This window comes from Dromaius novaehollandiae, chromosome 20, assembly GCF_036370855.1.
Source record: "Dromaius novaehollandiae isolate bDroNov1 chromosome 20, bDroNov1.hap1, whole genome shotgun sequence".
In the NCBI taxonomy this organism is placed as follows: domain Eukaryota; kingdom Metazoa; phylum Chordata; class Aves; order Casuariiformes; family Dromaiidae; genus Dromaius; species Dromaius novaehollandiae.
In genome coordinates, this window is record NC_088117.1 from 5,440,632 (window position 1) to 5,465,546 (window position 24,915).

A 24,915-nucleotide genomic window follows, 5' to 3' on the forward strand; every position below is an offset into this window, starting at 1 on the left:
TGCTCCTGCGTTTGACGCTCTCCATCTACCAAAAAGACGTCAAGTTTGTTTACAGTAACTAGAAATAGAGATTTGAATATAATCTGAAGCCAAGCGTGAACTTTTGTGGCTTGAGAGGAGAAATCACAGCAAGTATTTGTTGTACAAGAGTTTAGACCACTTGCTCTTAACAGCCACTTCCCTACCCCCCCCCCCCCCCCCGCACACACATAATTTTTGGCCGTTACAGCTCATTTTCCCAGACTGCACAATATAACTGGTGAGATTTACTGATTTCCACAGATCACAGCAAAAGCCAAGTACTAGCTGTGATTGCTGTGAGAGGAGAGCTTGTACACAAAGCCACGCTGCTAGCTGTCCTGCGTGCCCACATTCGGTGTCCTCTCATGAGCGCATGCAAGTCGGTGCACCAGAGGGGGAGGGACGGAGAGTGGTGTCCCTCAGCCACGTCTGAAACACTTTTAATGTCGCTATCACCTCTGTCTCCCTGATGCTAGCCATCTTTCCAAAGAGTGATCCTCATTAAAGCCAGCAAACTGGTTCATAGACCGATACATCTAGGTATCTCCAAAGTTTAAAATCAGGTCTTCTCGGTGGGGGTAAATGCCCTTATTGGGGAAGCCAGCCCCAAGAACAACCCATCCAGGCATGACAGAACAACTGTAGAAGCTGCCGTGGCTGCTGCATAGGAAGAAGAGTCAGGCTCTGAGCTCTAGTGAGAGATTTCCTATTCCAGTGTCACCCTATTTCATCAGAGTCTGAGTCATCAAATCACCATGAACAACCCTCAGGACTTTGCTTCAAGAGTCGTGATCGGAAACCTCATTTATTAAATCGATGACCATTCCATATCTACCATCTCACTGTTAATGAAATGAAAGAGGGGCTGGAAGGAGTGCTGCACACTGATGCCTGGAGCCAGTTTTGTATTAACAGAATTTGTGTCCGCGAGCTCTGCATGCTGATCCAGAAAAGCAGTTTTGCAAGAAAGGGAAGAGTCATTACCCCACACTCCAAAAGGGTCTCCAGCATCAATGTGGGGATTTCCCCTCCTCCGATACCCACTGGGATGCTGTTTCAATGCAACGTCCCTCATCAGTACAACACTGAAATACTTTTTTGGCCACAGGGAGAAGCTTATCTCACTGTCTCACATTAGTCCACTCAAAGATGTAGTCAGAGACCTTTCCTCAAATGTTTGCCATGTGGCACAGACGAAAGCATGCACTTACAGGCTAACCCTCACAGACCTCTCTGGGATGTATCAAACTCCCCAGCTGGAGCAGCATGGGCTAGCAAGAAGGAAGATCTCTCCGAGCTCAAATGATACCAGCTCAGAATATGAATCTTTTCCTTTTCCAGGGTTCAGCATGACATGGTGTCCATTTGAAATAAAAGCGTTCTCTCCTCTGCAAACAAGCAAAAATGGCAGGTCAGCACTGCCCACTCCTCCCTCTGGCAAAGGGGAGGTCACGGTCCTGCACTCTGGAAGAGCAGGATTACAAGGGTGGAAAGGGCTCTGGAACAGCCACTCCCAGCAAAGACCAAGTCAAGCTGATGCTGAGATAAGACCCCTCCTTGACCCCACAACACTGGCTCCATCAGTGGAAAACCCATTATGGGAACGCTACAAAATACCCCTTCTATCATATCCCCTATAACCCAAACTAGCCACAGCAGTATTTCCTATTATGTCTCCATAACCTAATCTGACCCCCTCTAGGGTCTCCAGATTAATATCTGAGAAAGCTCACAAGTCCAATCACCCAATTACAAGGAGGAAAGGTTTAGCCTATCTAAACAGCAAGAAGTGTAACAGAGACCCAGCTGCCCCCTCCCTCCTGAGAACCACATTTCAATCCACAGCAAGCTGAACAAACCAGGAAAGGGTCACAGGGGAGATGGAGAGGGTCTCTCCCTGCTCTCATATCATATGAAACCCGGAGGAGGAGCGGCTACTTTAACTGGCAAGTCCCCTGACTCAAGGTTTAATCCTGCTCCATCTTTGCTTAATTTCCCCCACACCTAAGCAATATGGGTAATAGATAAAGTGCCCCACCTTGAGCCACTGTTCAACAAGAGCAGCCCACCTGATTTTGGTGAACAGGGAGGTAGGGGATGATGGTCCTTAGGGGATGCACATACACAGCCCAGCTTGGGAGATGCAGGAACAAAGGGTTGGTACCACCAAGTGCCACCTAATACAGAGGTGCCTGGGGAATGGCATGGACTAAAGCAGCCTAGATGGTGGCAAATGGGAGCAGGCAACGGGCAGTTTCACAGCCTAGAACAACTGCAGCTTTTGGTCCAAGGTTGACTTACTGTCCTGCCTCTGGGAGCGCCCCCAGAATATCTCCTGCACTGGGGCTAAGAGGGGTTTCAAACAGGGCAGAATAAAGTGTCCCAAGGCAGCTTTTGTGCTTCCCTGGGCCCTGGCTACCCTTGTTTCCTTCTAGAGAAGCACAGAGGGATGCTATCTTTTTGGATTGTATTTCAACCACTTGACAAAAATTAACATACAGGGGAAACCTCAACAGCATCCAGAAGACTGGAAAGCAGATCTCCCATCCCTTTCAGAATCTCATTTAAGGCTTTGGCTAGAATGACAGGAACATGCAAAACCTCCAGTAGGATCTTAACCTGGCAAAGAACTTCAGTCTGTGCAAAAGTCTGAGCACATCCAAAGGGAAGACCCCTGCACTTAATTCAGTAACCATGCCCAAGTTTCCTCCCAGAGTGGGGTCATGTTGCATCCATAGGCACCTCACAGCTGAGATTTTCCAAGTAGCTCAGGGATGCATTGCCAAGCACCAGTTTTGCAAGCACAGACTGAGCTTCCCTCCAAATTCCAGCCACAATTTATTGATTAGAAAAACCTCTCTGTCTAGCCAATAAAGGCTCCTATGGAAAGGTTCCACCAAACAGCATTCGCATGCCATGATCAGTCCAGCTGCGTTAGCAGCCTTCTCTTTTGACACGTTCTGACAAGATGGATTTGTGGCCTTGACTTTTCCAGATCAGGGGAAACCTAATCCTAGGGGATAATATTACAGACCAGTAGGAAACTCCATGACTGGCCTCATTAACTGCCATTTAAGAAGTTCAGAGCCTTCTCAGCTAAAAGGGAGCATCTACAGCTGTCCTTTGCCTTCAGGGAGAGGTATTGCTTTCTGAGTGCAATGCTTTTGGCCACCATTATGCCCTTAAAGTGCATAACATGCTCCCAGCACCACCCAGGCTGCTCAGCCCTCTGTAGTCAGCCAGGAATCGACAGACAGCCCCAGCTCTCCTCCTGTGAGGTGATCTGGGAGGAAGTGAAGATAATGCCCATTTCTGTCCAAAGGGTGTTTGGGCAGATAAAAATAAAAACCTGGAACTACCATATGGAAATCTGAATTAATGAAATATTTCAGCAACTGACTCAACACTGAGAGCTGAGAACCCTCTACCTCCCTTCTGCTTTCCAGGATACAAAAATGACACTGGTAGGTGGAAATAACTACAGCTGTCCCAGTGGGAGAGAAATCAGTGCTTCACAGTGAATGTAATGGCCAAAATTAAGCACTTGCTTGGTGTTATTACACAACACATCCCAGGGTGCAGCTTCCAAAAACTTGACCTTCTCTTCAAAGACTTCCTTTTGAATTAACTTTTCTTTTGCTAACAACAAGTGAAGTGGATTCAGTGCTCAAGAAAGATGCTCTGGGAACTGAAAATGTCTTTACCGTCTACTGGTGACAACTGAGGCAGCAGCAATGACAACTTCCACACAACAGCCCTGCCCCACACAGGTTCCCCACACAGAGGAGTTCACAGATCAAGCTCTGCTGCATTTCTGTCCCTGGCACGCGAGTGAGCCAGTACTCACCGATCCCCCAAACACCCGCTGCCCACTAAGAAACCAACCGAAATCCTTCACACAGACCATGGAGGAGCTAGCAGGCAGGAACAACTGCTGAGCACTGACCTGGTGCAAAACGGCCAACGCTAGATCACCAGCTCCTGACAACCAGCAGGTCCTCCTCTGCTCTGGCAATGCCTGAAGACCTCTCTTGAACATGAGTCAAACACACAGATGCCCACCGAAAGAGGTGCCTATCATTCCCAGGCTACACAAGCTACCTTTGCTGAACTGTTAGCATCCTTTTGCTGAGAGCAGCAGTCTGGTCTATAAAGGAGAACAGATGAACTGTTTTCCTACAACCAGAGACTGTGGTCTCATCCCCAGCCCTCAGTTTGTGATCCACCAACTGCAGAGAGCCCATGTCCCCGCGGTCAACTTGCAAGTCAAAAATCTTCTTAAAAAAAAATGGCATTTACATTAGTATTACTTCATTCTTTATCTAGAGCTCTGCATCCTAAGGACTTTACAGAGGCAGTCAAAAAATCATCATCCACAGTCAAGACCATTATCATCTTTATTCATGACTGGTTTAAACATTAAAGCTTTAATATCCCCCCACAATTTGCTGATGTTAATTATAACTTTGGATGTTCACATACATACCCAATTCATGGCTGAACCTCAAGCTCCTACAGCTTTCTGAAGTGCAGTGTTGCCTCCTGCTATTCTTTTCAGTACTTAGCATGTTTGGAAGTCAGGACTACTATTATGTGCCTTAAAATGATCTTTAGAGTGCAACTTCTGACAGGCATAGTATTTGTTCTGGCCAGATTGTTTGCTTTTCTCTTCTTCTTCCAGTCCATAACTGGTTTTCATATGACAGTAGCAGCACAGCGTGTATACAAGAGGGATGTACTAGGAAGCAATGGTTGCCATAGCTATATCTATACAGTCCCAGATACCCAGACACTTCAGAATGACATACCCTTTAAAGAACACAGTTAAATACTCATAAATAAAATATCCTCAAGCCTCAATCTGAAGCACAGCTTGCAGGTTTACAAAACACAAAACGTTCTGGTTTGACCTATTTTACTTTCTCTCCCAAAGATCAAACGCATTCAATGACTTTTCCTCTGCAGAACAGCATTGCTCCAGAGGACCTTGTAATGCCAGCACTGTGACTTCCACAGATTTTATATAACCACACTCTCAACTTCTGCATATCGTTCTGCCTAGTCTTTTCCCCAGAGACCCTCTCCAGCTTGCCTGTCAAGCTCTCCTCCACATCACAGTCCTACTGCTACTAGCCAAGCTGTGCTGGTGTAAGAAGGCCTCACTTTGACCCTGACCAAGCTGCCAAAACCTGCATTCTCCTGTTCTGAGGTCTGTGTCATCTTCAACAAGCTCCTTCAGCAGACTATGTTTCTGTTCTCCTCCTTTCTCCCAGGATTACAAGTTGTTCCAGATGAGGGCCATCTCTTTCTGTCAATGCGATCAACGCCTAGTCAGGATCCCTTGATGTTGTGAGAAATAATAAAGCTTGGGAGTCTCAGTTTAGACCTTGCCTGTCCATCAGGGACATGGCACCCTATGACCAACAGCAGCATTGAGGTACAAAATCAAATCAGTGGTATATGTTTTTGTTGTCTTTTTTTCCCTTCAGTTAATACCCCAAAGTATCTCCCAACTGCACAGACTCAGCTGCCAACACACACTGAACTATAGAAGTGATGCTACTGAAAAGACAGAGATAATCAGTGCAAGAGCCTGCACAAAATGGAGTGGAAAAAGATGGGCTAGGAAAGAAGTAGAGCCTTGTAAATCACCTTTTGTGATCTGCTAACAGCAATACAGAGCAAGTAACACACTAGCAATGTTGTATTTTGCACTCGCTGTCACCGTCAACTGTAGTGATGGAGGCTGCATCTGCAACACCTCTGCAGAGTCACATAAGCAGATGGCCCTTAACCAGCACATCAGGGACCACAGGATTAGAGGGCTTTTGCAGAGCAGAAAAAGTGGCCGTGGGTTTACAGTCAATGACCATGCTAGCTTGCTAACTCTAAAGGAACGTAAGTGACAACCTTCTGAGGTCTTTGCTGCCAATGATACTTGGCTCATCCTAAGGCCGTGCTGCATGAAGATCCAAGCTCACCTTTGTCCCAGCAATTGGCCCCATGTTAAACGTCTTAACCAGGGAAACAAACCAAAGGGAAGAGTAAAGGCAAGCCCCTTCATCTCTGCTCACACAGCACACATCCCAGAGAACAGATCTACATGAAGTTACGTCTTTCTTTTAAGAAGCAACAAGCCTAGTCTGTGACTGAAACTGCATAAACAGTAATTCAGCTTTGCGCGCATTATCCCCACCCCCCATCCCATCCCTTCACTCTTGGTGAGTATGGTTCAATAGTGAGGGTCTAGTGCTGAGGTTAACCTATCCCCCAGCTGATGTGACCTCATGTAAGTCATTTTATCTCTGTGCCATTTTTTTTCCTCCCTCTGCAAAGCAGAACCCCTTCCTACCTCAGCGCTTTCAAGGGTCTGACTTATTAACAGCAGTAAAGTGCTTTGAGATCCTCCTTTTACTCATACTTTAAAACAAATACCATTGCAGGCCTTCTCAGGGTTCCCTGTGCAAACACATGTTGGCCATCTCTCCCGTGCTGCTCTGCTGATCTCCAGGGATTGCGTGCAGAGGTGCTGCAGGAGCTCCGCAGCTTTCCCGCAGCCCCCGGGAGGTTAATGGCTCTGCCAGAGGGAAGCGCTTTTCTGGAGAGGCCCCATTTATTCGGCCTCCCTTTGACAGAACTTCCTCTGGATCCACAAGAGCAGGACAGGAGGTCTGTGCCGTTCGCTTTTGGCACCCTGCCCGCAATTCAATCTGCTCCCGCTGCCGCCGCTGCTCCTCGCACTGACAAGCCCTCCTCCTGCCTCCACGGATGAGGTCATCTCTAATTTGGGGAGGCGAGGGCGGGGGGAGATGGCGTAGCAGTGCTGCGAGACAAAGTGAGCACCCCCAGCCCTTCCTCGCTCAGCTCGTCAAGGACAAGCTGCATCGCACAGGAGCCTGTTTAATTTCTAATTTGCAGCTTAGACAGTGGGACTTGGTCCCTCAAATTGACAAGCTGGAGCAAGGCAGAGGGGCTGTAGGACAGCTCTAATCCACGGCAGCATCCAGCAGGGAAGCCCCTGTTAGCCCTGGCCAGGCCCTGGTCGATGGATGCCCGCCTGGTGCAGAGGTCCAGCTGGCAAGGCAGGAAACAGAGGCACGGGCAGGCGTTGAAAAACAGCACCAGAGAAGGATGTTGCAAAAGGGACCGAGGAGCTCCCGGAGCTAAGCAGCATCACAACAGCATACGGCCAAGGCCATCCCCGCGAGAGCAGAGCGGCCCCCTCCCCGCCAAGCCACGGACCCCTATCCATCACACGGCAAAAGCACATCCCTCGTCACCCCACCAAGTCCCTCCAAGGCCTGCCGTGTGCATGCTACAAATACATTTAAGGGCTTTTTTATTTTTAAACCTTTGGCTAATGCTGCTATTTTTAACTCCAGGCCTGCACAGCCACCCCACTGCTCTCCCAGCGATGAGGTGAGGAGGAGATGGGATTAGTGACGTTACACAACCGTCCCACTTGCTCCAAAGTGGGGGCCGGCTAACAAGGAGCCTTTTCATTGCTCTGACCCGCAAGCCACGCACGGCCGGGGCGCCAGGCAGGTCCTCTCCTCCCGAGGGGTGAACTACGCTGAAATCCCGCGCTCGCAGGTGTAGCACGTCGATCTTGCTTGCCCTGCGGCAGTCAGCATCGCTCAGATCAGCCGTGAAACCCAGGCAACTGTTAAGCAAAGAGAAGCCCACGGGCCGGCCACCTAGGCCTGTCCTGCTGGCTGGTGTGCTGGCATAAAAGCACGTTTGAACATAAAAATCCCACCGCCCTTGCATTTTCCATCCTTGAAACAGGCGTGTTAATCCACACCAACCCTAGGGCAGGAGAGCTTTCCTGCAACCTTCCCTGCATCAGCTTCCAAAACCCACCAATAAAAACGGGTATAAGTGACCTTCAGCAAACAATAAAGAAAGAAAAGTATTTTTTCCCCTTCTCCACTTGCCTGTATTACTCATCCACCTGTGGTCTACCCTAGCTATGAAAATAGGTCCCCATCTTTGAGCAATTGCTGCAGTGAGTCTGAGCGCTGACGAGGCCTGCGACTAACTGCACCCTCCCTCCCGGGGCGACCCACGGGCGCAGGGACGCTGCTCCTTCCCGCAGCTCGCGGTGCTCCCGCAGGACCGGCACCCCAGCAGTTTTGCGCTCAGATGCTCCCTACCAGCCCTCGCTTTTCTTCGAGCCTGAGCCGCCCTGCGCGAGTGGGACCTGCCTCCAGCCCCGCTTCCCCGCGGCAACCCCACAGCAGAGGGTCCAAGGGCACACGCAGGGGGTGAAATGCCCTGCTAGGACAGCCCCGTCCAAGGCCTGGCCACCCAGGTCAGTCCCATCAGAGGGTTCGGGTGGTGTTAAATCCTGCACAGGTCTGTCTGGACCTCCTCCCTCCCTAGGAGAATAATGCCCTTCGTTCATCTTTCAAATGTATTTTGGGGCAAGATACACTGCTCTCAGAGACCAAGGGTCTTCCCCGCAGGATATGCATTAAATGGAGACAAGAAGGATGATCTTGGACCAGGGCCAATGCCAAACCCTGTCTTTACCAAGGACTGCACCATGAACTTAGTCAAGTCTCTCAGCAAAGGGAGGTTTAAAGCAGCTCTGGGAGCCAGGGCTTGACACCATCATATTTAAAGGGGACGCAGCATGAGGACCCAGTCTTTCATCTCACATTTTTGGCTCCCAACTCTAAAATCAGGGCAAGGATCCTTCCGTCTTTCTACCCATCCCCTCGGGGCAGCGGCTGCCAGCGCTCCGCACGCAGGACCATCCCGCGTGTGCCATCCCTGCTGAGCGCGGAGGGGCCCCGCTCTCGGCGGGGCCTTTCCAAGCGACGGTCACCACAACGAACACCCGCAATACTCCAGGCCCCTCATCTGCAACAGGCGGGGAGGCAGCCTGGGGTACAGCGATGAGAATTGAGAAATACAAAGCACTTTGCGTGGCGTTTGTGTTATCCCCTCGGCCCTCCCCCTCATCCCCTTTGGAGCATCTTAACTTCAGAAACCTTCCTCCAGAGGAGTGTTGGAGTGACAGAAAACATTTTCCAAGCCTAATATCAGTTCCAGATGTTCACAGCCATTTCAGTTTGTACCTCACCCTGTAAAACACATTTTTCTCCCTCTCCGTCTCGAGCGCGGAGCCTGCTTCTTCTATGACATAATGCGCTGGCTGGCTCCGCCGGCGCGCACACAGACACACACGCTCGCGCTCTCGCCCTCTTCGAGAGCCTCGTGTGCAAACAAAGAGCATCACTCAACTACAAAGCTGTCGCACACATGGAGTTATGAGTAATTTCCACAAGTTTTAATAAACAGTTTGGGCCGTAATTGCTCGCCGCCTTCTCTGCTGGCTGCCGCGTGGGGAGCCGCTCTCTCCCCGCTCGCTGGTGTTGAAAGTGTGGTTTGTTCCGCGCACAAGTTCACCTCGGGAACGAGCCCTATTACCATCAGATGGTCCGAGGGCTGTGTTTTTCTGAGCACTAGTAATAAGGCTCTTAGAAAGAGGAAGAAAAAAAATAAAATAAAAGGAGTTTAGCTGGGGGCAGCTGACCCACACAAGCTCCCAGATTCTTTCACCCCGTCCTCTAACACCTCTGTCCCGCACGCAGAGACCAGGCAAGGGAGAAGGGGGACGCACATTAGGCCAGCCTTAAACCTTGCTCCTGACTCAGCTCCAAGAAGAAGAGGAGCAAATATTTTCTGGCTCAAGGGAAAGACTTCAACTTCCAGTTGCAAAGCAAGGAAGAGGCCAAGGAGTTGTGCAAGTAATAGAGAGTGGAGTCTTTTCTGGAGGAGAGGAGGGAAGCAGAAGGAGGGTTAGGCTGGGGGTCAGGTACCATCCAGAAGCAAAGCTTGCCACAGAGCCGAAAAATGGGCTGGCACAGCTCTAAGCCACAGCCAGTACCAGGAATCACAATAAGAAGTGGCTACAAATGTAATAAGAAAAAATACAAATAACAAAAAAGCTAATAATCCTCCCAGATATCTAAGAGATGAACTACAGCAGCCTCATGAACCTTCACACCTTGTAGGCTCTTCTCAGCCCAGCACTCCCACGCTCTGCAAATACCCGTCCACCACCCAGCAAGGGGAGCAACCAACTTCTAACTGCCAGCAGCACAAGATTGCTGGGGAAGGAAGATCTGGCAATATCTGTCAAAAGCACCTCAACATTCACATTTTTTCCTCCCCACAGAGGCTTCCCCCTCTCTGGATTTTGTTGTTGTTGTTGTGTGTGGATGCTGATCTGATCTAACAGCAACATGCTGCAGCATGATGGTGGATGACAACAGTGAGGAGACACCACAGATGGATTTTTGGCTAGACTGAGCCGAGTACCAAATGAGGCCTATGAGAGCTGCATGGACTCAGCATCTCTGGAAACCTAGGCAAGGTATTTGCAAGAGTCAAGTCATCTGGCATTAGAGGCCTGTATGGTGGGAAAGGAACAAAAGAAGGAATGTTGTTTGGTTATAAACAACACAGAAGAAAAAGGAGAGATTTAGGATTGGCTTTTTTCTTTAATTGTTAATGGGGTCAGTCTGTCCTGAACGGTCCCCCAGAGCAGAGAGAGGGGAGTGCAGGTCCTCACAATGCCTGTCAAACACATGGCAGTCATAAAATGAAAATAATAATAATAATCTGTATTTCCTACTCTGGCTGCCAGCCACTTCAAAGGAAAAACCCCATGTTTCCCTGGTCTGGCCTCACCTGACCAATGTGTGAGCAATCTGGAATCCCCATCCAAAACAAAGCGCTTTCTTTGGTGGCTTGTTTTCTTTTTCCCCTTATTGGGAGGTGCCCCTCCAAGATAAAGAACAAGCCTTCTTCCATGCCAAGAAACTAGAAACATAACCCAGGGACCATGGCCACGCTGGGCAATTTTGGAAGTGGATGCTGGCAAGAGGGGAAAGTTACTCTGGGACAGGACAGATGTGCAAACAAGGAGACACAGCTCCTTCTCGTGGAGGTCTCTACAAACACCTGGGGCCTCTGTGGATACGGAGCTCTAGCTCCTTCCGACAGAAAAAGTCCCATTCTTGTAGCACAAAACTTGGATATGGTGGTAGAAAGGGCCACATAAGCATCTAGAACAGAAAGGTTTGAGATGGACAGACAGGGTCAAAGCTTGGCTGTAAGCGGGAGCAGCTTGTTCTGCAGCCGCTCTCAGCAATAGAGGGCTTGGCCCAGGGGGTCTTAGAAAGTTAGTGAGAAGAAAAAAAGCCGCCAACACAAGCAAAAGAAGCTTCCGATTGAAACACCTGATCAGTTCAGCTCCCTGTTCCCTGCAGAAGCAAACAGGGATTGCCCTCATGCAGCTCGCAGCCTGGCTCCAGGCAATCTGCTGCGATTACGTTTTCGGCAGAGCTATTGCAGATTGAAACCCCCAGGTCCCATCCACGCCTGCCACACACTGACCACCAGAATCAGACACCTGCATGCCTTTACTCGTCCTCCTCGAGGCCCCTGGATTTCAGGGGAGCCTCTGGCAAGAGAGGCACAACAAGGTCCCCCTTTAATTGGGCCTGCCCCCACATTAAGTCTAGTCCTTTGTCCTGGCGGATTACCTGGGCATACACACCTCTCCACGAACTGAGCAGGCTCCTCCTTAAAACAAACAAGGATTTTACCCCCCCCTCCCCCCCGAACAGACAGCTGTTCCAGAGCCCTGCTCCACAGATGGATGGAAGCCCTCTTCCAATATTCCCCTAACCAGACGGGGCTGAAATTTGGCAGTGCCAGCATTGGAGAGAGTGACCCTTTGCACAAAGGCAGATCTGTGCTTCAGTCAACCCTGGCTGCTCCTGACATGTCACATGAGTTTCTTCAATGAACTAAATCCAAAATCCTTCAGCACAATGCAGCAGGAGATTTTGCCTGGTTTTGTAACCAGCAGTGGCTGAAGCCACTCAAGGCCTCTAGGGATATTTTCTAAGATACATCATTGATTCACTCAGATCCAGCTCCATCCTTCATATCCCTCCACCTTGTCCAGCAGCTCCTGAAACATGGCTTGAATTGCTGACAAAGACTTCACAAACCACAGAGCACTAAGTCCAAGCGCTGAGCTGGTAACTGGACTCCAACCCAGGGAAGTTTCAGGTTCCCTTGGAAAACACACGCACTGCTCAAACAATCTCTCCAAATTTTGCAGGCTCCAAATTGCTTTGATAGCTGTGCAAGGTAACTTAAAGGGTCCTTTAAAACGCTGGCACGCAAGGCTATGCTCACTGGAATGGACTAGTAAAGCCCTTGAGCTGTTTGTGAGCAGCCCTCCTCCCCACACCCATCATGCTGTAACATTTCAGATTGATCTGATCAAACAGTCATTTCAGTTAGAAACTCCAGCTCACAGGTCTCCTGTCCAAAAAGGGCAAATGATTTTCTTCTGCTATGCTGCATTTTCTTCCTGTATTTCCCCTTCCCAACAAATAACCACATCTGCAGAAGCCTTCAGAAACCTCTCCTGAAGGGAGAAGTTTAGACACCACACACAACACTTCTGCTTTCTGCACCTTTCTGCACAAAAGCAACAACTTCCCTGAGGACAGAGACATCACAGCTCCCAGCAATGCAGAGAACAGACTGCAACACTGCACAACCTCCAGAGCAAGGGAAACTTTCCCTTTGCAGCCTTGCTCACCTGTGTAGAGGTCTGTGTCCGTGTACTCATCCACCTTCTTGTGCTGCAGGACGTAGTCAGACACCTTCGTTCCGATTGCAGGCTGGACATCCAGCCACTCCAGAGAGACCACTGTGCTGGAGGGCTCCACGGTAGGGGAGAGTCGCAAACTGGACAGGACACAGAAGAGAAACCAAAGAATATATCAGCTCCCTTTCTGGGGAGGAATCTGCCTGTACAAGCAGCATAACCTCTGGAAGGCTTCACACTCATACATAGGCACATACGCAGACCCACAAGGACACAGGGCACAAAGGGAGAATGGGTAGATGAACACAAAAGAAATAAACTTCCAGCTGAAGGTCAGATAGGTGCAGCCTTCTCTGGTGGGTGTTCTCACCTCCCTGGGCTCCCAGAAAACTCTTGGTCTTGCAACCCCAGCCACACAGCTCTGGGCAGCCTGTCTAAAGGAGCCTTCATCTCCCAGGAGAACTTCTCCCTAAACTCAGCCACTCCATGGGGAACTGAGGACCAGATGACCAGGAGCAAAAGAATAAGGGAGGATCTAGCTTTACTTTCATGCAACCCAGCTGGGTTGAGTCCACACAAAGGGAGGGTCTAGTCTGCATTGTGAGTGAGCAAAGGCAAGAGACGGAGTGAGGGAGGGAGGGAGGAAGAGAAGGGGTGAGTGTGGCTGTAAATTTACCCAGCTGCAAATGAGCAAGCCTCTGATGGGCGTTAGCAAAAACAAAAGCAGGGCAGCTGCGCACAAACTTGTGCACCTATCAGAAAACACATGGGTATAGGAGAACGGAGAGAAGCTTTGCACTCCTAGCTGTGCTAGTGCAAAGGTGTGCATTGTTCTTTGCACTAAGGTAAATGACAACAGGGCTATGGAGCGTCCCTCTCCAAAAATACAAGTGTGTTTGCTGAACTCAGGATGGGAAATCAATCCTCTCTGAGGATACTGGCTCACTAAGAAGGTGTTCTGTTCCTTGTGGATAGCTGGAGCCAGTCTTCCTGCTTTCTCAGCTAATTCCCCATCAGTTTGCTCCTGATTTGCTCTTGCTCTGACAAGCCACAATGAATTGCACTGTAATTCCATTTCTTTCAGCATTTGAAATCCCATTCTGCAAGTCCTGCTAATCAGGTGATGAAAATCTATAAGGAAACCTTCCAGGGCCACAGCCAGTGCCAGGATATCCTAAAGGCATCAGTCACACAGCAAGATGCGCTGGACTGTAGCCGTGGGCTCAAATGAGAGAAGAAGGAGGTGCCCGTGGGCTGAGCTGTAGCCACACAAGAGCCTGGAAGAAAGGGGGCTGGTGCAGTGGGACAGTGACCCGTGGGAGGGGCTCGCACAGATACGTACACAGGCTGAGGGAGAGGGCTGCAGTTCGGGAGTCCGTTCTCATCGAAGGCGTTGAGGTCACACCTGCACCAGTCTTCGATAACATCACCTTTCCCCGAGCACCAGTATGAGCTCATCAGGGCTCCCTTGAAAGCCTGATGTGAGAACAAAAAGTGTGAACATGTATGCTAAAGAGTAAGTGAAATCCAGCCAGCGGCTCAGCCTCGTGCTGCTGAGCGTCCAAGGCGTGTGTGCAGAAAGCGTGGGATTCAGGGAATCTGGGGAGGGGGCCTCCCAGCTCTGCCACGGACTCTCTGCGTGGCCCTGGGTACCTCCCGCAATCTCCCTGTGTTTTAGCTCCCTCTGGGAGGACAGAGCAGTGATGCTGGTTCATGCCCAGGTGCTGCTTTTGGCGTGGGGATGGGGAGGGTGCCTGCACAATGCTTTATGCAGTGGGGATCTCTCGCGATGCAGGACCAAGCTGCCTGACGAAACGCAGACATAAGCCCGTTAGCAACGCAGGACATCATACCTAGGGTACCTTGGCGCTGCTGTTGCACACGGTGGAACTTCTCTGTGTGTCCCTCCCATTGCTGTTTTTGTCCCCATGAAGCAACTCCTATACCCACAGCAACACAAGCCACCGTAATCCCCCTCATCTGTTTGCTATTCATACGAGTTGCTCTCCTGCAAGCAAATTTGCGCTCTACTCACTTGCATAAGGACAACTCACAAGAAGAACTGCAAAAGCTGAAAAAGCCCTACAGAATACTTGCAGGCTGTGCCCAGCTGGGAACCCTTCCCTCTGCAGGCTGTCCTCAACTTGACCAGGAGCCCTCCTGACTGCTCCTCCTAATGTAGACTGATCCATAGGAGTAACAGCAGATGTTCACCTGCTGGGATCCGAGACTGAAACACTTCCACTAAATCCTCAAAGCTCCTGCAGGTCTAATCCCGTGGTGTCTTCTCTCTGCTCATCCCACAGCTTGGTGAGCGAGTCTGGGACGGTCAGGCCCTATGCCGGTTCCCCCGCACCAGGAGAGGGTGTTCCTCACTCCATACACTCGTGCAGTTCAGATCTGATGTTTTTATGGCTGTTTCTCCTGCTACTCTTTGCCCGTCTTGTCTAATTAAACTTCACACTAGGAAGATAGCATCTCTCACTGCACATGAACACACCAGATATAGAACTATGTGACACCACAAAGCCCTGCTAGAATAATCACAACATCAAAACTTCATCCATTAAAACAAACCGCTTTGTAATGCTTTTGACCTTTCAAAATACACATTTTGGAGCCTAAATGCCAAAAAGATCCTCTTTTATGTACAACAGCCACACTGCCAATCTTTGTTCAACCAACCCCGCGTACACAGAGCAGCGCTATTCCGCCCATTCAAATATCCAGGAGCTCCAGCCTGCGGATGCCTGGATCCTGCGATACAGCCAGCCCTCTGCGAGGTTACGCCTTAAAGATAAAACATGCCCTTTGGGGAGGACAGGGACAGCTTCAGCGGATTTGGTATTTAGCACAAAACTATAGAAAAAGCGCCATCCTGGGGACATTTATAAAAAGAAAAGGTATAAATAGAGCCTGATGTCATGGGTCCTATTGTTTGGGGTTTTGTCGCTTTCCCCAAACACACAACCACCTTTAACAAGGTGCCTCCAGCCTCTTGCGCCTGAAATATTTCTGCTTCCAGACATTTACAAAATGTGACTGTTCCAGAAGGAAAAAAAAAAGAAGGAAGGAAGGAAAACCATGTGAAAGAGAGAAAATGTGACGTTATCTTATTTTATTCTTTCGAATTTAATTAAAGCCCCGGACTGGAAAGGGCATCATAAAGTAATTAGAGAGCATGGAAGACAGAGAAAGGAGGAGTTTATCTGAGACAGGGACAAATGGGTGCAGATATACTTCTGTAGAAACCGCCGGCGCTGTGTGAGACAGGGACGGAAAGAGCTGTACGTAAGGAATGGGGAAGTGTGTCACCCGCACGAAGCAGGGCAGACAGGCACGTTGTAGGGGTGGGCGAGCATGGGTGAGTGCTGGGGCAAGGGGGAAGAGAAAACACCCAAAGCCCCGGCCCAGGCGGCAGCTCCCCGAGCACGCGGAGCTCAGCCGCTTGCGGGGACGCAGAGCTGGGGCCGTGTGCCGGACGCGGCAGGCTAGTGCCTTGGCTCGGAAGGAGGGACCATCAAGCAGCATGTCTGCTCGCAGGGCCACTGTGTGCCTACACTGACCCTCTGCCCACCGAGCCCACACTGTCCTCTACCTTGTCCATCACTCTCTGCCCAAGGACTCTGCTGTGCATCATCTCCATCACCCGTCTGCTACCCCCGGCCCATGCGACCTCCTGCCAGCCCCCCAACTCCCTGCTGCCACCGCAGGCCTGTGCCCCTCAGTGGCAGGGAGGCAGCCGAACCTCCGAAAAACCCCGGCCACCCACCCCCCACATAGCTCTGATGTCCCTGGCCTGCTCCCCCTGCTCACGCTCGTGACCCCGAGAAAAAATCCCACCAGCCTCACTGATGCCCTTCAGCCAAATCCAATAGTCAGTTCTTTCCTTCTTCTTTTTTTTTTTTTTTTATGGTAAGTGCAACGTGGGATGAGCAATCCCCCTTCCTCCGCCTGCCCAGCCTTGCACGTTTTAATTAGATCCTGCAGGTACCCAGCCGCGATCTGCCTTGCGTCACCCTTCACAAAAACGAGGTTAGCGAATCGATGCGTCCTTCAATTGCGCTCATTAGGGCGAGCGCACCTACGCGCGGTAACAGGGTTACTGGGAGAGGCAGGAGCCCCCCGGTCCTGGCGGCAGCCTCTATTCAATTTTACTGACAGTTGTTTATGGAGGAGCAGCCGACCGACGTCAGCCAGGCCAGGGTGGCAGGGCAGCGGGCTCGGCCGGCCGCTGGTGGGCAGGGCGCAGCGGAGCTCGCCTTCGCTTGCTTTTAACGAGGGTTTCTACGACGTGTGCGTGCTGGGGAGCACGTGCTGCACGGTGGAGAAGCGGCAAGAGCAAGCTGAGGGAGGGAAGGGGGAAGGTCCTTCAGGAAGCAGAAAGATGCAATGAAGCTCACAGCTCTCTTAGCACCTGAGGTAAAGCAGAGCCCGCTCTCCCAACCTGAGGACATCTCCTGAGGATGTTCATCATCGCTTTAGGAGGCTCCAGGCGCTCCATGGGGACACTCACTATCCCTTGGGGTCATTCATTTTCCCTGCAGAGGCTCCAGGACAAACTGAAGGTCTCAATAAGCTTTCAGGACTCTCCCTGGTCTTCCTGGCTCTGAAGCCATGTACAGCTCTTGCTATAGCTCACACAAAGCCCATGCTTCCTTCCGGTGCCTTCCCTACCAGGCTCTGGATGGACCCTGCTGCATCTACCATCCGAGGGTGCTACCAGCCCCCTGCTAGGGATCAGCAGGCTGAGCTGCCTCACCCTGAAAAGGTGGTAGCTTTAAACTGCCTGGCTCAACTCACCCCCGAAGGTGCACTGCAGTCAAATGCTCCTCTGCAGGTGGGATGGCATGAAAACCCTTGCTTCCTTTTCTCCTCCTGACAGTGCACCGAGGAGGTAAGGGACTGCTCACACAGACCCGGGGGAACTGCACTTGTCCTCCAAACCAGGAGCCTCATGGCACAGGAAGAGCAAGAGCAACAGACCAAGGATGCCCTGAAGGCACTGGGATCTGTCCCATGGGCAGCTTCAGCCCTGGAGGAGAGCTGCAGCCAGGAATGTGCAGGATCTCAATGTGGCCCGCAGTGATAGGACTGCTTCTCCGCCTTCTTATCTCAAAGTGGGGTACCTCCAGCCAAGAGGAAATTCCCAGGTGTACCGCCTTCCTTCCCTTGGTGCTACTGCTGCTTTGCCGACAAAAGCGCAACCTCGTTCCTCCCTGCTGGGAGATAACACACAGAGTAGCCAGTCCATCTCAGACACGACTGTCTCTGCTTCGGATGCTCTGGCATGGTGGTCACGCCAAGTCACTGAGCTGAGAAAAGTCAGGATGTGGAAGAATTTCCCAGGTCCACTCTGCCAGCTGGAGGGGCCAGGGATGGCAGAGTGACCTCGGACAGGCGTCTACCACCACACACTCGGCTTCCCACTCTTCCCGTACTTGCCAACCACTCCCTGGGAATCTCAACGCCCCTCTGTGCCCTAAGGCAATTTTATCTTTCATTTAAAAGTATCCAAATTGTATTGTTTCCCTGTGAGTCAGCCCATTTAGTTTATGTCCTTCAGTGCCAGAGGGGAAATTTATGAGATGAGAAACTGGCTCAAAACGTTTATTTTCTAGATGACGAGTCATGCCATTAGATATATAGCATTATGAATCATAGGAACAGCATCTAATTTGCTCTTAAAGGTATAATAGGTCTGACTCCCCACACCCATATACACACATATATTGGATTGATAGTTCCCCCACAGGATGGCTAGTTCATTTGTTTTGACACGAGCAAGACTTACAGGACCATAAAGTCCCATCTTACCCTAAGTTAAGCCTATTCATAAAAAAATATTAGGGAAATGAATGATCAGCTAAGTACATTTATCCTACACTTGACTGCATATGGATCTTTCTCCTGTTGTTATTTGTGCTCAGGGGGAGGCCGATTGGCTCCATTTTATAGCTTAGATGCTCAGAAACAAAATATTTCCTCTCTGTCCTCTGTTAGACCTGGCTGATGGGGGACAAGCATTAAGTTATTTTTGACTGTGGGTTTTCTGTTGACATCCCCAGAGAGGAAGACTGTAGGGCACGAAGGAACCTTTCAGATCAGCAGCTGCAGGTCTCAGTGTGCACCGTGGAGCCTGTCATTTCCAAATGGGGTACTCAAAAGGGTGGTGTTGGGTGCTTCTCTGTGTTTGAACATCTGGTCTTCCCTGTGGTCAACAGAGATATGAAAATCTGACCCAACTATTTCTTTGGATGAAGCTTTCTTTGTGGTTGATATGCACCTCAGTTTCTGGAAAAATTAAAAAAGGAAATACAGGGAAAAAAAATGAAAAGACCAGGCATGCTGGACATAGCTATGCATTTTTGCAGGAATCTGCTGAAGATATCTGAGATGAACTAAAAGCTAGTAATTTGGTACATTTTGGGTTTTCCACTGGTTTCTTTTTTTTTTTTTTAACATATTTTTTCAGAGATAAGTTTCTTGGCTAGTTTAAAATAAGCAGGAAAAAAACAGCATTCCCCTTGCTTAAGCCAGGAGGAATGGCTCAAAATCACCATGCTACCTGGAACAAAGAAGGGCTTCCAGCTCCCAGCAGAATCCGCTCTACATCTTAGGGCTCGATGCCCATTGAGACTAGCCATCCTCGAGTCCTGCCCTCAGCCCTATAGCTGGGTACCAGCTCAGATGCGTCTCCTCTTTCTCAACCTCCTCTAGTAAAAAGGGTGTAAAAGGGGCATATTCTGTCACTGAGGCACATTACTGTCACGGACTAGGTGAAACCTTTGGTGTTACTGCCTCCAGGTCTCCGCGGTCAGACCAGACAAACAGGGGTGGCAGAGGGCCTGAAGCCTCCACAAAAGAGATGAAGGCAAGGAAAGAGGATGTGGACAGGGTCATGGCAGCAGACAGGCTCAGCCTGTTTTTCAGGGACAAGGCAGCCCATTGAGACTTTCCGTCCCTTTCTATTCGCAGGCTGGAGAAGATGCCTGTACACCATCACCTCCTCCTCACACACAGGCAGGTGCCACCAGGACGAGGGAGCAGGCTGCCCCGTGAGACGCAGTTCTGCCCTGCTTACACGGCAAATCCAGTTGTAAAGCCATGTCTCCCTATACAGCACCTGACACAATGGGGCCACTGGCAGGAGCTCCTAGATGCTGCCATGCTCCAAGCAGCCTATAGATAATAATAGTAACACTGACTGCTCATCAAGGGAAACGAGAGTATGGGATGCAGGCTGAGGCAGAGATCTGACAGCCTGAATAGGATGCTATCATGACAACAGGGTTCCTGGAAGAAATGCTTTCCATTCCCATACAGCAAGGCTCAGTGCTGTTCAGCAGGAGATAAATGTTGCTCCTTAATAGTCAAGACATCTCTGGGAAGAGGAGGGGGGAGGAAAAAAAAAAAAAAAAAAAAAGGGAAAATAAAGGATTTCCCAGGCCAGAGACTCTTTCCAGGATCACGCAGTTCGCGTCTGAAAGTCTGCTCCAGGTTCACAGCAAAGGAGGATGAAATTTCCCTACTGTTGTTGGCAGGTGATCTCATCTGTTGCTCACACCCTCCCTCCCTCCGGCTGCCTCTCCTTGGGGAGCAGTATCACCAGCACTTCATCCTGTGAAGGCACTTCAGCAGTTTGCCGGAAAGGTCAGGGTGCTGGAAAGGACCCAGGATGGGCAGCATCCTGGTTTCTCTTATTTATGGGAACCAAGGGAGCAGCAGAGGACATTGTAAAACCTGGCAGCAGGGTAAATAAAAAGCCTTCATACTGTAGTGAGATTCCTGTCCTGGTGAGCTGGCTCTGCTTTCACACCTAGGCTACAAAGCTCCCTATTATAACATAATAGGGACGATTACAATGTGTCTATTCTTTTCCCTGCTAACCCGAGTCGGATGTGGGCTAGAGCTGTATCAGGATGCACAAGCGGCTGGATTTTGCACAGTGGACTGAGGAGGAGGATGGCCAATTAACAGATATTAAAGCAAAGCAAAACAAAAAAACAAACAGAAAACCCAAACCAAAACAAAAAAACCCCACCTCAACAATACAAACATTGTCCCCATTTGCTCTGGCTCCCTTTCAGTTTTGGCTGTGGAAAAAGAAATTACTGGCACCAGCCTTCTGTGCCTTCAGAGGCTGCTTTGGGGAAATTATCTACACACAGGGAGGTTCACTGTTCTTGCAGCAGCCCGCCTGACCTCCTGCCGCTGTGCAGTCTGGTGGAATGAGAGCCTGCCACTGTTTGGAGGGGGGGGAAAGTGGGCCCACAGCCGCAGGAACGCCTGTCACCCTGTCACTGCAAAGCCTTGCCCTCCTCCTGCCCCGAACGAGCAGGGGACATCACGACAAACAGTCCTCAGACATGGGACTAAGGGGAAGGGCTCCAAATATCTGCCTCTTTGAATGCGAATCAAGGGCCAAATCCTCTTTGGAGACCTAAGTCCAAATACGTCTTCCTGAGTCACCGCTTTGATTCCTCTCCTTCCTCCTCCACCTCTGTCCCTCTTTGCAGTTGCATGTTTCTCTTGATCCTGCTCAAACCCATAACCTCAGTGCATGTCTCCAATTCCTGCTCACCCAGATTTGCTTCAACTATGGGCTCAACTGGGCTGCCAGCATGGACAATTAGCTAATGGCATTTGGGGCTCCTTTCTTAGGCATGCTCTAGATTTTAAAGCCAACTGCAGAGCCAGGACATGATACAACAAGGCAAATTCCTGCTGGAAAAGTGCAGGGTTTCATTAGGACAGCCTTGGGCTCCCAGAGTATTGGATTTCTCAGTTATGCTCTTTTCAATCTGCTCTGTCCTTTGAGAGCAACGTTGACACAAAAAGAGAGTTCACAACATCAGTGATACAAGCCAGGTGCTAAAGAGCCACAACAGTAGGGACAGTCAGCACAAAATGGAGTGGACTCCCCATTCCCCTTGTAAACGGTGGCGATGGAGGTACGATGGACGTATCTCACAGGGGCTTGGGCCCTTGAGATCATCCCTCCGGGTAATTCGGTATTGCACACCCAAGCACTCCGAGTACCCAGCCAAGATACAGCCCCATTGAACATTATGTCTCACAAACAGGGAGTACCAGGCAACCTTGACACTGAGAACTAACCAGAAAACACCAACAAAAGATATCAAAACCAGCTACGCTTTGCATTTCTGCTGAAATACAACCGTTGGGACAAGAAGTGCATCAAATAAAGGCAAGGCGATTGGGTGGAATTAGGAGGAAAAGTGACACCAATTTCTGCAGCTCTCTCTGAAACTGCTACCACCCCATTACCAGGCTGCACAAGCAGATAACCTCCCTCCATGCTGCTGCGGAGGGAGGAGGGACACATGCTCCCATTTTCACCAGCATGTCCTTGGAGCAGGCTTAGAGAGGGCTGGTGGTTAGCACTGCCAACCTGCCGTTCACCCACGTGCCCCAGCTGGGAGGCAACCATGCAGGGAAATTTGGTGGGAAAGCGATAGAGGCAGCACAGTTTGGCATGAGAAGCATTACCAAATGTCATGGGACAGCATGAGAAAGTAGTTTGAAGGATGGAGGGCCGAACGGATTAAAGAGGAGCTTTCTCCCTCTCTTCTCCTCAGCTTGCCTTTCTTCCCAGCCACTGCCTCCGTGTCATCTGCAGGACACGACCTTTTGCACAAAAGCCGGCAACTCAACGGAGGCAAACTCCCAGCTCTTCTCATCCGTGACGGCTCTCAGCTGCCTCCCGGGCTGGGCTCCCGCAGTCGCTGCAAACGCTGTGCGCCGCCTCCCGCCCGGAGCAGCATTCCCTTTGGTGATGAGCGCAGGCCGGGGCCCGCTCGCTGCCTGCGGCTCCTTCTGCTCTTGCTCCGAGTCCCCCATGGCCGAGGCTTGCCGGCTGGCAGGCTCCAGCTGGGATGCTGCTGGAGGCCTGTGCACGCGCGCGGCCCAGTGACAGGCATCCCAGTTGGATTTTTCCACTTGGCTCTTGGAAATTTATTTGGCCAAACCTAAGGCGGCCAGACGGTCAACATGTGCACAAAACTCCTTCTGCTTAACCCATCTGCGCCGTGCAGCAACCGGGAGGGAGCGACGGAGGGGGCACGGGCAGATGCGTGGCTGCACGTGGCCGCAGCGCGGTGGTTTCCCCAGCGGGCCTGGCTGCTGGCACCTCTGCACGGACAAACGACGGAGCCTGTTCCCTGCCCACGTTTCAAGCGCTGCTGGGCTCGCGCGGGAAAGCACGTGGCTGCTCTTGCTCCTCAAGATACAGGCAAAGCACTGCTGCCTGCAGCGCAACAGGGCTCCGGGGCACAGCAATCCCACTGACCAGGAGGGCATATCCTGGCCTGCAGAGGAGAGACTGGCCGCTCCATCAGCCCAGGGGTGTCCTGCGAAATGGTGAGCTCTGGCCGTGCTTTGCTCAGCGAGGGAAGGCTCCTCAGGACAGGCGGGATGCGCGTGGGCAAGGCGAGCGCGTGGAGCGCTGAGTGGAGCAGGACAGGGAAGAGCGATGGAGGATTTTGTCCTGACCTCAAGGGAGGCCTCGTCAGTGGTCCCGGCCCGTGACGGAGCAGGGCCTCGGCAGGCCTCCAGCACGCACATACCGCTGGCACAAGCGCACTGCTAGTCCACGCGCCAGTGGCGAGGTAGCTCCCGCAGCGCAACACTCTCCCAGGCAGCACAGTGAGGGCCGCAGCCCCACGCTGGGCTCCTGCCTCCGCCAAGGGTGCCCGGCACCACGTCAGGGTGCCCGCGGTGGCATGGTGACACCCCCCCCCCGCTAGCCCGATGGTCCCTCCGTGCCGTGGGCTCAGCCTGTGGGCTGTGTGTGCTGCGAGGAAGCCGTAGCTGCAGACGAATGCTGAAATTACCGCATTTTCAAATTAAATAAGGTCCTAGGGGTCTTCTAAAATCCAAGCTCAATGTCCATTTGTCTCCTTAAACGCAAACAACAGGGCTTTGAATCCATTGCTCCCAGCAGGAACAAGATTAATCTATGCTGCCCCCCCTTCCCTGCACCCCCCTCGACACACCACCCTCTAAGCGCTTCTGCAGCTGGCCGAGCTATTCTGTGCGAGCTGTGGTGTTTTTGTGTTTGTTTGTTTTGGGGAGAAAGGGAGGAGGGAGAACAGAGTGCAAACAAAATGCATCTCTCTGGCGAACGAGCCTGACCCCTTCCTCCCCACCACCAGACACCTCTGACCCGTCGCACTGGTCTCGTGAGCTGGCATTTCCACCGAGGGTGGATGGTGCAGGTAAAACACATGCCTGGGTGCACCGAATCTTCCCTGCCTCGGTGTCATTTAACGAGCTGGTGTTTGGAGTGGGAGGGGACGAGGGGGAAAGCAGGGCGTCTCCGCTCTTCCTGGTGCCTCTCAGGGTTAGCTGCCTGGCTCAGCTTCCAGCAGCCTATTCCAGGGGACTTGGAGGTTTTCAGAATATGCAAACCTGCTCACGCTCCCTCTCTCTCTCCCTCTTTCTCTCTTTCTCGGCCTGTGCCTCTCGGTGATTATCGTGAGCTGGGCTGTTAGTCAATCACACAGCTGCAGAGAACTGAGGAGTCGAAGAAGCAAAAAGGTGAGAATGATATTGCAGGCTTTGCCTCCTTCCTCTCTCCCCTGACTATGTGCTGAACTGAAAGCTGCGTAGGGAATTTGTTGCCATGAGAAAGAGAGAAAGAAAAATATATAGCTCTCCCTGCCTCTCCCTCCCCAATTCACTGCTGGACATGGGTTTCTTTAGGTCAGGACTTGAGAGCTTTGCTGGGCAATAAGAAGCACCTTCCCCATCCCAAGAGATGGGGACAGGCAGGAATATGTTGCTGGAATGAAATGGGCCCAGCACAGGAAGCCCCAGACCAGCGAGGAGGAGGATGACCACCACATCGTAGTATTCTTGCTGGGGCAGCATGCAGCTCTTCTCTTCTTTGGTTTCTCTCTAGAGAACATCATGAAGCCACACAAGGTCACGACATATCTGTTCCTTCCTATCATGTGCACTTGACAGCATTCTTCCACCCAAGAGCCAGGGGAAGCTTTTCTAGCAGGAAGCCATATAATGGCTAGAAGCTCTTGTGCTGTTGAGTCTCACCAGTCATTGATGCTGGTGGAGGTTTCTTCCATAATCTACAATGAAGAATTTCTTGTGTCTTCCTCTGGACAGGGCAGTGGAGGGACCATTACTTCAACAACACTCTGGTGTCTGCACTGCTCTAGAGCACAAATTAAGGAGAACAGAGATGCAGGCAGAGACTGCAGACCAGC

The 24,915-nt window shown here is 51.0% G+C and overlaps 1 protein-coding gene across 2 annotated transcripts in view; it reads right to left on the reverse strand.

Moving 5' to 3' along the window:
* ASTN2 (astrotactin 2) overlaps window positions 1–24,915 on the reverse strand; it is a 426,223-nt gene that overhangs the window by 90,422 nt on the left and 310,886 nt on the right. For both annotated transcript variants that reach the window (XM_064523655.1, XM_026113784.2), the window contains 2 exons: window positions 14,010–14,143; window positions 12,659–12,807 (listed from right to left, as the gene is read on the reverse strand). In XM_064523655.1, the coding sequence (XP_064379725.1) occupies window positions 12,659–12,807; window positions 14,010–14,143 (283 nt within the window). The remainder of the gene's footprint in view (window positions 1–12,658; window positions 12,808–14,009; window positions 14,144–24,915) is intronic.